This window comes from Argiope bruennichi, chromosome 7, assembly GCF_947563725.1.
Source record: "Argiope bruennichi chromosome 7, qqArgBrue1.1, whole genome shotgun sequence".
Taxonomy (NCBI): domain Eukaryota; kingdom Metazoa; phylum Arthropoda; class Arachnida; order Araneae; family Araneidae; genus Argiope; species Argiope bruennichi.
In genome coordinates this window covers 86,881,182-86,894,821 of record NC_079157.1, presented here as the reverse complement: position 1 = coordinate 86,894,821, position 13,640 = coordinate 86,881,182, and the positions used below count along the sequence as shown (strand labels likewise).

Here is a 13,640-nt window from a genome sequence, read left to right as displayed (position 1 = left end):
TTTAAACTTTGTTTTATAATTCTTTAATGAGTATGTGAGCAGTGAAATAAAAAAAACTACAATAAGTTAGATGGATGATAACTTTGAAAATTATATCAATAAATCTATTTAACATAAAAATTTTGCAGAATATTTATTTACGTAAGCAGAAGCACCTAATTATTTATGTATTTAATGATTGATTTCATTATTTTCTTACATATCAATCTATAACTAAAGGAATCAATCCTTCCTGGTTTGCATGTCCGGAAATAATGGAAAGTTATTTTTCTATTATATAACTCATTGTCTCAAAGCAAATTGCAATAAATGCAGCAGCTCATGCTCAGCAGTTAGATTGATATTTTGTATTCTAGACTTTGATAGTTTGTGTATTAAATATGATAATGCAATAGATCTGATAATCTTATATAGATTTTATTTCATTTTCTTATATCAGACTTATTTGGAAATATTTTTATTTTATTAGTGTACAACTTGAAGACAGTGAACGGCTGACACAACTTATACAATTAGGTGCCGCTGAGCTTGCACAAAGTATCACTTACAATGGGCACCGATATTCTATGCGAAAAGCTAGTAGTACACTTAGTCATTGTTCTCATCTAAGGGAAAAAACGTCTGGTCTCAGTCAGGTAAGATTATTAAGAGTTAAAATATTAGAGTAAGTGTTCTTTCAGTGGAACATAGGAACTCATTTATATTCTGAAATATTTTATTTCATTTGCAACATTAATTACTACTTCATTTTTTTATACTGACTAAAATCTCTATAGCATTATCAAAAGCTTAGTTATTTGTATCAAGACTTATCTTAAATATGAAATAACATTCATAATCAAAAAAATTTCCATTGATACATCCTCTAGTTTTTTTTTAGTAATGTTCTGAAATTATTGGTCAAAAATGTTTATTTAATATTGAAATTAAAAAAAATCAGCTATATTTGACACTAGCCGCCTTTGGCGACCAGCCGGTTCGCCAATCTTAATGTTCGTTAAAATTTTAATAATTAAATATTTTATGCAATTTCTACTTTAATAGCTTCTTCATCAAAATATTTTAAAACTTCAAATTCTGATTATCATATAATTCATTCATAATATTATAAAGGCCTTCAGTCATAACGTAATATGCATCTCTCTTATTTTCTGTTAGCACCTGTAGAATTTATGCTTTAAATTAAAGTGGAAAGAATTTATCTTCAATTAATATAATAATATTTTTTACTGAAACAAAGCATTTTTTTATAATCTGATTACTGAAAATAGAGTCACTCAGCGTTTAAACTTTATGGGCACTAAAGAATATCTTTTTTAATTTATGTAATATCTCAAGAGTTGGTCAACAAAATTTTCTTAGATTCATTATGAGCAGATCGATTAATTAACAATGTTTAAATTTAAATGCATCAAACACTAAGAAAATAAAACGAATCGTTTAAAATAAACGGTTGAAAACAGGTTTTAAAAAAACTACTTAAAAAACGATGTACTTAAAACTATAAGCATATACAAAAAATATATAACTAACATAAATACAATTTACTTACAAAAGCATGCAACTAACCCAAAAATAATTTAAATCATCCATTGATAACGTTGTCATGGCAACAATCAGAACAGAATGCGCATGCGTGAATTTTCTTCGCCGGTTACGTAACGCAAATACGTGATTTTTTCTACGCCAGTTGGGGTAACGCTATGCGGATTAGAAATTTTTAATTTCCTTTATTCTGTTTTATTTTAATTCAAAAGTACTTCAGAATGAATCTGAAAGATTGATTCATTAACAATGTTTAATTTTAAATGCATCAAACATTAAGAAAATAAACAGAACCGATTGAAATAATCCGCCGAAAAATTTTAACCCTAGCCTCATTACTGTTGGGAGAAAAAAAACTGAAGCCTGGAAACCTGGAAAAAACTGAAAACTGAAGCCTGGGGATAATGGAAGATTTTTTTGGCGGGAAAGTTAGTTTTTAATTAATAATTAAAATTCTAATTAAAAATTCGAAAAAAGAAACCCCAGGTGCACATTCCCAACCTCCAAGGTATACATGTACCAAATTTGGTAGCTGTATGTCAAACGGTCTGGCCTGTAGAGCGCCAACACACACACACACACACATTGAGCTTTATTATAAGTATAGATTAAAAAGTTTTTTGCAATAAATCTTGAATATTCAGTGCATGTGTGTGTGTGTTGTAAATAAATATTCAGTTGATATTTTTAGTTTATTTATTTTATTATTAGCTTTCAAAACATTTCAAGAATATATTAATAAAATTTTATCAGAAATGGTTATTTGTTTTAATACTTTTGAAGAGAAAAATACTTGATGCTAAGTAGAAAATAAAGATTGATACATTTAACCTAAAATCATCATCTTAACATCATGTTTTATCATGTTTTTTCAAATTATCATGGTCTTTATTAAGTACATAAAATATTATTTCTAATCGAAAGTAAAAATATTCGAATTAATTTCAGTTTATTTAAAGTTATTATTTAAAATTCATGGGATCTTATTATCATATTGTTATATTACAAATTAGTTCGATTTATTAAATTCAGTATTTTACTTTTCAAATTTTTTAAAACATTTTAGGAATTTTTGTGCATTTCTTTTTTTTTTTTTTTTTTTTTTTTTTCATTTGTGATTTTGTGATAATTATAATAAAAGAAATATACCATTGTAGATGATTGCTTCTGTTTTTGATATTCAAGTTTTTCCCACCCCAAATTTTACATTTTTCTTTGGTTTTATTATTCTAGATCACTTTTATGAAGCAACTAGCAGAAATGCAGAATCATGAAGAATTACTTGGAAGGCTAAAAAAACTAGCTGATGTGTTATTTAATAAAATTCCTATTAAGTAAGTTATTTATGAAACTTTTAATGCATAACAACATTATTATATATTTTAAAACAGCTAACTTTTTAATTAAATTAGTAATTCTTGAGCCTGATTGTAAAGAATCTTCAACTTTTAATTTAATTCTACTTTTTAAAAAAATTTGATTAAATTAAAAAAAATAATTACTTTGCAACATAATACATGTTAGTATCTTTGTTTTACTGCTACATGAAACAAATTTTTATACAAGAGAGAAAATCATTGATATAAATGGAAAGAAAGATAATTTGGAAACTAAAAATATAATTTCTGAATAATCTGCCTTAAACATCAATAACAAAATTGTGTAACATCCATCATCATTTCTCATCATCAAGTTTTTATCTTAGTTTTTAACATAGATTTAAATTTATTGATATGTAAAATAATTTACAAATATTTTAATCAGATTACAATATTTGATAGAGATCTTATTCTACCAGGAAGGCTGTAGTAATCTTGTGACATGGTCTCAATTTCATGGACAAGGAATTAATGGCTCTTAATTGAATTACACCGAAGTACCATTATGCAAATATATCTGGTACATTTCAAATCTAATAAGATTGTATATCCTCTCATGTGGTGTGGAAATTAGGAAAGTAGGGGTTAATACAAGAGGTGTCCTCATCATTTGATCATGGTTCAAACTCACAAGCCCCATTCTAAAGTAATTTTAGTGCTCTTTCAAAACAATATAATTGAACTAAATGCCTATTCTACCAAAGATCTGCCATGTGCATTGTTGTGTTGCAGTTTAATTGAATAAAAAAAAAATCCTTTAATTACTGCGGTGTGAAGTTGAAGAAAATAAATGCTGCTCATTTTCATCACTTTGCTGAAATCTAAAATGAAATGATTGCAACTAAATATTCGCTAGAATGAGATATTAATTTAATTAAATCAAACATTCTAATCAAGCCATCTAATGGTATTTATTTTTATATGCTGTGTTCAACTTTTCTTTCATTTTTAAAATTTTATGGTGATTTTAATTATTTGAAGGAAAATATTGTCTTTCGGTTATAGGTGTTCTCTTAATGCAATGCCAAACTTTATGGAATCTGCAGTTAATTCTCTAGATTCCTTCCTACATCAGCTTCCAATTTCAGAGGCCTTACCTGATTACAAACAGGTAATTTCTTATGATTTTTTATTATCATCAGTATTCACATAATTTCAATAACCGATGGAAAAATTACTGTATAAAGTAACAAGACTTTCTTGTAAAATATTTGGCTTTAAAAACAAATATGATGTCTTATATGATTTTAAAATATCATCCTTTTGTTTTAGGATTGTTTGTAAACTGCTACAATTTTAAAAGAAAACTCCAGATTGTATTCTTATCTCTTATATGTGTTTTCAATTTCTTTAAATAAATTTATTTTGGATTATCTCATTTCTGGATTATAAATATTATTATTATCGTCAATTTGGTATTATTACATGTATTTTATAACTATAACTTTTCATTGAAAATGTTAGATTTGCAAAAAAAATTTCATTAATACATGATGGCTTAAATTTATGATATGATATGCATATCATTGTTATTAGTTATTTGTATTCGGCGTTATCCTTTCCAAAAAATATGTATTATATGTATATTTTTAAAAAAAATAAAAGTAACAAACATAATATCTTCAGTTAACTTGTATATATAAATTTTTTCATTGATCTACGTGAGAAAATATATGAATATAAAATAATTTATTGAAATTTTTATTATATTGCTAATTAGGCATTTAATTAAATAATATTCATAATTATACTAACAATTAGCAGATTAAAGTATTTACTGCTGTTAACCATAATATGAGGTTAGAAAATTATGAGACAATTCTAACATTTTTTTTATATTTTTCATAAGACAAAAAAAAAAAAAAACTTTTTAATAAAATCTTATTTTAACTTAATTTTACTTTAATACTAATTGTATAAAGAAGTTTTTGTTTATCTAATAGAAATTTCTTCTTAATTTTTAAAACACCTATATACTTTGCCTATATATATGCACCTATAACTAATTGTTTTCATTCAATTTCTTTCAGACTCACTATGAAGCTAAAAATCAGAAAACTCATTTTGTTTTGCCCTTCTCTGTTAATTATTTAGGCCAAAGTATTTTAACAGTTCCTTACTGTAATCCACATTTTGCTAGGTTAGTATGATTTTTATTTGCATATCATATAGATATAATTTTGTAAGAAAGCATATTTTTGCAAAACTCATGCCATGTATTGCAAATTTATGTTTAAATTCTATTGTTTTATGTATCAATAAAAGGGAGTGTGAAAATCTAGACTGAGTTTATAGATAAGCCATCCAGCTCAGAGGAGCTGGAAATGTTGGGATGGAATGAAATTTTAATTTCTCTGTAACTTCCTTGTGATTTAAGGTAGATAAATAAAATTAAATGAATTTTTACTTCATTGGATAAGATATATATGCAAAAAAGGTGTGCAACAGTATAATTATACTCAAATTATATTTTGTTTTAAAAACATTTGATATTTTTAAAAAAATATTATATATTTTAATCTTTTATTTTGAAAATATTTGATATTTTTGAAAACATATTACTTGTTAGTCCTTTTTTTTTAATGATCATTATAAAATGATCAATAAAGTAATCATAAAGTAAAGATCAGTGAGTAACAGATTGTTATTATAACCTCTAAATTACATTTTTATGTCCGATATTTCATTAAAATATAAAAACTAACCAAAAATATAGTGCTTCAAATATGATAATTCTATTCCATTTAACTTACAGAAAAATTTCAAATTTCTTTGCTTGTTGTAAAGGAATGAAGCACAGAATATACACTTTCTGCTTAACACAATATTAAATGATACATAAGAATGAAACTGTCAGGGATATCTAATATATTTTTAGCATCAAGTGGCATACATAAAATTCCAAAATCCCCAAATGGGGATCATGGCTACAAATGAAGTCAATAAGCAGGTACTGAAAGTTTTTCAGTAACTGCAGTTTTTTTAGAAATTAAGGGCTGAAAGTGATTTTCAACATTTATTATTTTTAACATGATAATGATTATAAGCTGGGTGCTGTTTGTAAATTCATGTGACTTCATAAAAATCACTCATAATACTCTATAGAGCAGATAATTGAAACTACAACCATCAAATTTAGCAAATATTTACTTTTGGTATAATTGATACTCATTAAGATTGTGCATTTAAAATTATTATTAAAAATTAAATTGAAATTTAGATTAAAAATTGTTTAATATATTTTTGTTTATAGCTTTTATAGCATCCTCAATATCTTTGGAATATTTTATTGCATCTAAATAATTTTTGTCACTTTTAAAATTTAAGCAAATATCATTTTTCCATAATATTTTTCCATGTTATAAATTTTTTTGGTGTTTTTAAGAAATATTTTACAATAACACACTCTTCATTGTTTTATTTACTACATTTATAAACAAGCATATTATAGTGCATACGCAAATATGGTACACTAAGCACCTTTTTAATGTGCATATTATCATTGCTATAAATGACAGTAAATCTTTTAAAGTAATTATAAATACAGGCAAAGCATTATCATGCTATTATGGTTTCAAAGGAGTGCAAATAATTTTTAAATTCTCTAATCAATTGATATGAAAACTCATTAGAATGTCCTCATTAACTGCATTCTCTTACTACCTTCAGCATTCCAGCTATCATGAAATTTGAGGAGATAGTGACAAGTTTTTACCTTTTAATTTGCAACAAATTATATCTTTTGGTTTGCCTGTAACACCCCCCCCCCTCCCTGAGATAGTATATTGCACTAAATAAATTGCAATTGGTGTATCCCATCTAATAGTCAAATTTTCAATTCTATTTTTTTTTTTCACTTAACTTATTTTAAAGACTATGCAAAGAATACAGAAGTAATTTTTATTTCTTAATAGTTTACTATATTTTTTTAAATGATATATTTAAAAAAAAGTTTTTTTAATTGCATTTTACCAATTTTTTATTAAAAAATAACAAAAAAAAGTATTTATATTTAATTTTACTTTACAGTTATCTTAATCCTGTTGTTTTTAAAATTATATAAAAGAAGTTTGTTGAAATATATGTTTTAAGTTAAGTTGATTGTTTAGATGTTAATTGGACAATATTCATGCTTAAATTTTGAATATTATAAAACTTGAGACTAAGCAAATGCCTTAATTGATTCAAAATTCAGTTTGACTTTATATATTCAAATATATTGGCTGTTATTCAATGGAATCTTTATAGAACAACATCTATAACATATAAATCATTCTGTATCATTCACTGTTTCATAATTCAATCAAAATCATATTCTCTTATTCATTCTTTAATAAATACTTCTATAATCTATTGTTTTTTTTTAATTATTCTTCCTTTTAATAAGTAATTTTAAGAGAAAATATTTATTGTCAATTTTTTTTTTTAAAGAAAAGCATTAAACTCTTAAGTTTCTAAAAAGTGCACAGCTCTTAATATTTGTAGAGATGTTCATTGGCTTTCTTTTTTAAATCCTTTTAACATTTTTTTAGTTGAATTTTTAAAAAAAATTAATTTGGGTCATTAATGTGTATATATATCTTTTTTCTTTTTTAGCTTAAAAGTTGCTGCCAAGTTAATGTCTTCTAAATTTCTACATAGTGAAATAAGGTATTTTTTTCTTTTAAATTTTAATTTTCTTTAAATTTTCTTAAATTTGCATTTGAAATGTTAAATTCATTTTGATCAAAGCTTAAATTTATTTTTAGAATTTTTCATTTTATTTGTGATTCAGTATATGAATGTATGTTTAATATTGTTATTATATAATAATTTTTATTTTTTTTTTAATTATTCATTGAAAAAATGAATTATAATTAATGATTTAAAGAATAAAAATGCAAATTATTTGTACAAATATATTTCACTATAATCATAAATAAAATTAAGATAAGCATAACTTTTAATATTAGCCTGTTTTTTCAATTCCTTTTTTATTTTAACTTATGAGGATGCATTAGAGGTGTTCCTGTAACATATAAAACATATCCTGTAACATATAAAAAATACTGATTTCTCTTTTATTGAAATAAGTCAACTTCATACTAGCTGCCTTTGAACAGATTGAATCTGTTTCCAAATTACAACAAATTATTATTTGGAAACTGTTGGGTGCTGTTTTAATAGTCTTTTACATATTTCACTGTATATATGGATGGAGATTAGTTCCATGACATCATAGCGCTATTATGTCCAATTCATTTATCTTTCAAATTTAGTAGCATTGTAACTTCACATTTTTTATTCATTCTGTAGACTAGAGAGATATTAAACAGTATCCTTTATCTATAGCTTTTAACAGTAGAAGAAAATTACACAAAATTACACATTTGATGAAAATATTTTTGTGAAATATACTTGAAAAATATGTTTAAAAATTAATTAAATCTACACTAAAGAGAATTGTTTAATTATAACTAAATTGGTATAATTGTTTTTTTTTTCACTTTTCAAATTATTAAGAATCTTTTTCTCTACAATCACGTAGAAAATGAAGATAATAGCACCTGTATTAGACAAATCTGTTCGATTTTTTTCAAATGCTTTTAAAGTTCTATGATGTTCTCTACATAATCATGAAATACACCCTCAGCCCACCAAAAAAAAACTCAGAATTATTTAAATAATTTATAATATTACTCAGAATTATTTAAATAATTTTAAAATGTATATGTCCCATTAGTAGTCAAAGGGTTAAAACAGTAAAAATCATTTTTGTGCATTAATATTTTCAGAAATTACCATAAGCATAAAAATCTAGCTTATTTTTTTAATTAATTAAAATCCCACCACCACCAAATTACTTCAAGGTGCACATTCCCTTCCTTCACAATATATCTGATAGATGAAATGGTTTGTCCTGTAGAAAGACAATACACACCCATACACACATCTTTATTATGATGTTAGAAGAGTAGCTTCAAATTAAATACTATTTGATCTTCAAAAAAAGTTCCACAATAATTGTATTTATTTTTTTATTATTTTTCTTGCAATTACTTTCAAAATTCATTTGTGCATTAATTAATATGTGATATATTTAAACTAACATTTTAGAATGGGATCTACAGTTAATTGTTTTGCTATTTCAATTTTCCAAAATATGCTACTTTAAATTGACAAAAAATATTAGATTTTGAGTGTTTGGTGCAGAAAGGGACATCATAAATAGCTTTGTCTAAAACCCCTATAAAGTTTAATCCAACCCTCATTACGGATAATAATGCCAGATAGTTTAAGTTATTCTAGGAAAGATAGCAGACAATTTAGGTTATAAAGGATAAGGCTGCTGGCATCTAGACTTATAAACTGCATAACAAAGTTAATGAATATCTCATAAGAGCAATATAAAAGTAGCATAATTATGTGTAATTGTGGTCCACATCTTGTTAAATCTTGTAAAGGCTATTAGATTTTTAAAAAAAAACATAAAAAGGCTAGATTTTTTTTTTTTTTTTTTAATTTATTGGAGTTAAGGGAAAAGTCTGGCTGTATTTATATTTGGAATTCAAAAAGAAAAACTCTCTTTCAAAAGGGGAAAAAAACAATTAACTTTAGAAAGAAAGTGCTGCACCTAAGACAGAAATATTGTTTTGTATAGTGTTCATAATATTAAAGAAAGTGCAAAGAACTTTAGAAGACTAAATAAATGCTTTCTGCAATCTCTCGAAAAGGACAGCTCTTGTCTGGAATGAAATAGGAGTTGCATATTTTGTTGCTATACATATGACTTGCTGGAGTAATTGTTTCAATTTTCAATATTATTTCAATTTATTGTTTCAAGTTTTCACTTGCTACAAAAAAATCTCTTTCAGAATTTTTAAAAAAATATATATATGTGTATTAAAAAGCATAATCTGATATTATGAATTGGCATAAACATTCATAATATAGCATCAGAAAGAAGAGTACTAAAGACTATAAAAAAGTCTAAGAAATCATTTTGAGAAAAGAACAAAATATTTCATACAAATTTTGTCATGTGGGATTGCTATAAGGCCAAATAAACAGAATTCCTTTGCAAAAAAGTTATTCAAGAAATTTATTTTAGCTTTGTGTTTGAAGTACATTGAATAATATACTGAAAATCTTTTAGTGTTGTTGTTTTTGTGTGTAAAATTTCTTCTTTTATAGCTAGTATTGTTTTTATGGAGCATTTTGACTAGATGTAATTTTAAAATTTCTTTTGCATTACTTTTCATAGTGCATGCTCTCCTTAGTTAAATTATTTATAGCAGTTTTATCAGTTACATGCATGGATTGAATAAAATAATTGCAATATAAGAGTTATTTAAAGAAAAAAAAATTGTTTCACCATAATAATATTATGGTAATAATTAATGAATTCTATTATTTTGCAATTGTAGCTTCACATTATGCTTTCACTAATATCCAACAATTTGTAATATTTAATATTGAAGTAGAATGCATAAAAAATTCATGGAAATGGAAAGGTACTTTTATTATTTATGTTCAGAAATGACTATTCAAAAGACCATACAAGTTTTTTTCTTTTTCTTCCCCACAACCAAATTTACTTATAACATCTAAATACAAACTTTACTTAATAATAAATTAAAGCAGTTGCTGCATTGAAGAAAAATATTTTACATGATTTAAAAGCTGAAGGAATTAAAAACTCACATTCATAATTTCTCTGAGGCAGCGATTCTATTTTTTTGCAGAGAAAAAGGAGGTGCTTATGGAGGAGGTGCAGCCATTAGTAAAGGAGGACATTTTATGTTTTATTCCTACAGGTAAATTATCTTCAATGGATTTTTTTTTTTTTTTTTTTTTGCATTAGTGATGTAAGTTTTGCATGGCACTGTTAAATGATTATAGTTCGTTTAACAGTACCATGCAAATACTTATTAATATTTCTTTTTTGCCTAGTGTGATATTGTATTTTGTAATTTGAAAATTGGTTTAAAAGTTAATTTTTATTAATATTTCTATTTATGTTAATATAACAATTACATTTAATCTAAATAACAGTCACTTCTAATATACAAGGATGAAAATTTGAAATATGTTTATATTGTTGATTAATTTACTATAGTTATTTAAAAAAAAAAAAAAAAAAAAAAAAAAAAAAAAAAAAACAGCTATCTACATGTGTATGTGTGTTTCTTTCTTTCTTTCTGCTTCATTTCAATGGTTTTTTATTTTCATTTTTTTTAATAAAATAACATGTGTGAAAGATGGTAAAAACATAAAGGTCTTCTTTACCAATTAATGAACCATTTCTTTGTCAAATATCTGGATATAGATGAAAATTATTCTGATGTTGATGGTTAAGTTGCTTGTTATTAAATTTTTAACTGAACAAGCTAATGTCTCAAGCAATATGCAGAGAAATTTTTTTTATTAAAATTTATTTTTATAAAATAATAGGTTGTATCCAGCAATAAAATCTGATTATTTTGCTATACTGCTTTTAATCCTTTTTCCTTTTTAATTTCATTTGGGTCCTCCACCCTCTTCTTCTTTTCTTTTGTGAGATATATCAGTTTTTTAAGAATTTAAATTTTCTTTCTTTGTACATTCAATTTGAAATGGCTCTTTTAGATATGACACCTTTCTGCGTATATCAGCGTTTTAGAATCAAAATTTATCATTCTTGAGATTTATTAATTTTTATATAATAATTCCATAATAGTTATAATATCTCAATCACTTTTTTGTATAAATTTATTTATTTTATTATTTTATGAAATTCAGCATTTTTATGAAAAGCCTGTGTCCTATTTGCTATTTAAATGCTGGGAGTTTTGAAACTCATTTGTGTTTTTGTCTTTTTATGAATTAATTTCTTTTAGGTTAAAAGAATGATGAATCATTAGTTGTATTTCAAAACAAAAACTCATTTATTTAAGAATTACTTTAATAATAAAACATATGGTATTTATAAATTTAAAGAATTTCTATTTTTTGTTTAGAGACCCAAATGTTACAAAAACTTTAAAAAGTTTTTCTTCTGGAGTTGAATGGCTTTTGGAAGGTTCTTATTCTGATCAAGACATCACTGAAGCCAAACTTGGAGTTTTTAGTGAAGTAAGTGAATTTTAATTTGCTCTGTTTATATTAATATAGATTTAGGATATTACTTTTAAAACACTAGTAGAAAATTAATGTATATAATTTCTTTCTTTTAGCAAAAAAACAAAGCATTTATCTTGGCAGAAATAAATAGCTTTGTATTTTCCATATATCAAAATTCCTTTTTTTAAAGTTAGCAATAAGTTGATATTTGTTAATATTTGTTTTTAATACTCATTTAAAAGATTTTCTTTATCTTTCACTTATGTTACATTACAGTTTAATAAATGCATTTTATCATTTCTATTTTCTATCCTGAATTTTAAATTATAGTTATCGTATTATGTGAAATATTTTGCTACTCTCTAATAATTTTAGAAAGTATATTTTAATCCAAATTGAACAATTTGATGGCATTGGTATAGAATAAACACAGTTTAAATATTTAACTATGTATTGTACACTGAAAGAATTTTTTCTCTCTTCTCAAATAATTCCAACAATTTAAATTTTCAAAAATTTTAAATCCATATTGAATAATTTATTTAACCTGTACATTAATAAATAAGATTTTTGTTACATGTAATTTTTTTGTTATTATTAGACAGTTTGATGATTTATAATAATATGAAGAACTGTTGTAAGAGAAATGGAATCCATTTGAGATGTATTAAAGTGCAATAAAATTATATCTTAATTCATTTATTTTTATGAATTTTTATTTTAGGTTGATGCTCCTATTCCTCCTGGGTCTAAAGGCTCAGCTGTTTTCCTTGAAGATATTTCTGATGAAATGAAGGAACAAATGAGGAACAATATTTTCAGTTGTTCTCGAAAAGATCTTACAGATGCTACTCAAAAGTAAGTTGTTTTTCTAAGAGGAAATGGTGCTATAATTTGTCCATAAATGGGAAGGAGGGGAAATTTTATGGTATAATATTGTGAAATTCTTTTAGAACATAATCAGTAAATAGAGCTGTAATATAAAGTATGCCATATGAGTAACTATACAGTTTGAACAAAATTGATCTTCGATTGTAGTATTTTGATTGAAATCAGAGCTGGCATTTGCTTTTTTTTTTTTTTTTTTTTTTTTTTTTTAATGTGTCTTGCTGTTTCATGATTTGGCTCAGCATTTCTTTGATAATGAGCTTAATTTTAGTTAAAATATTGTTGCATTGTGTACCATTTTTCCCTTATGAAAATAGGCGCAATTGATGATTTAGGTTTCTTGGTTCAGAGCACCAACCATAATGATATTACAATAGCACATATTACAGAGCTTGCTAGACTTTACCGAATTCAGTAACTCAGTTAACTCTGAAACTATACTAAACTAGAGCAGCTATCCAGCTTTTAAAATGATGTGAGAGATTTAACTTTATGGAAATTTCCATGTATCTCAAGAACCAAACTTCTTCACCAAACCTCTAGACTTCACATTTACCATACAAGAATTTGTCACATTAAAATCCTTGCAGCAATGTTATCTTTTACATATTATAATGTATGAATCTATTTTTTTATTCATACTGTCAGCAAAATAGTCTGTCAGGTCTGTTTCTTTCGGGAGAAAAAAGGATGAAGACTGATGATAATGGCAAAATATGATGCTACCCTCTATGATGACAAAGTAGA

At 24.8% G+C, this 13,640-nt stretch overlaps 1 protein-coding gene across 1 annotated transcript in view; it reads left to right on the top strand.

Moving 5' to 3' along the window:
* The window catches only part of LOC129976300 (presequence protease, mitochondrial-like), a 41,336-nt gene that overhangs the window by 25,196 nt on the left and 2,500 nt on the right, over window positions 1-13,640 (top strand). The window contains exons 19-26 of the mRNA XM_056089796.1: window positions 470-635; window positions 2,779-2,879; window positions 3,930-4,035; window positions 4,955-5,064; window positions 7,521-7,574; window positions 10,649-10,720; window positions 11,903-12,017; window positions 12,730-12,863. Coding sequence (XP_055945771.1) covers window positions 470-635; window positions 2,779-2,879; window positions 3,930-4,035; window positions 4,955-5,064; window positions 7,521-7,574; window positions 10,649-10,720; window positions 11,903-12,017; window positions 12,730-12,863 — 858 coding nt within the window. The remainder of the gene's footprint in view (window positions 1-469; window positions 636-2,778; window positions 2,880-3,929; window positions 4,036-4,954; window positions 5,065-7,520; window positions 7,575-10,648; window positions 10,721-11,902; window positions 12,018-12,729; window positions 12,864-13,640) is intronic.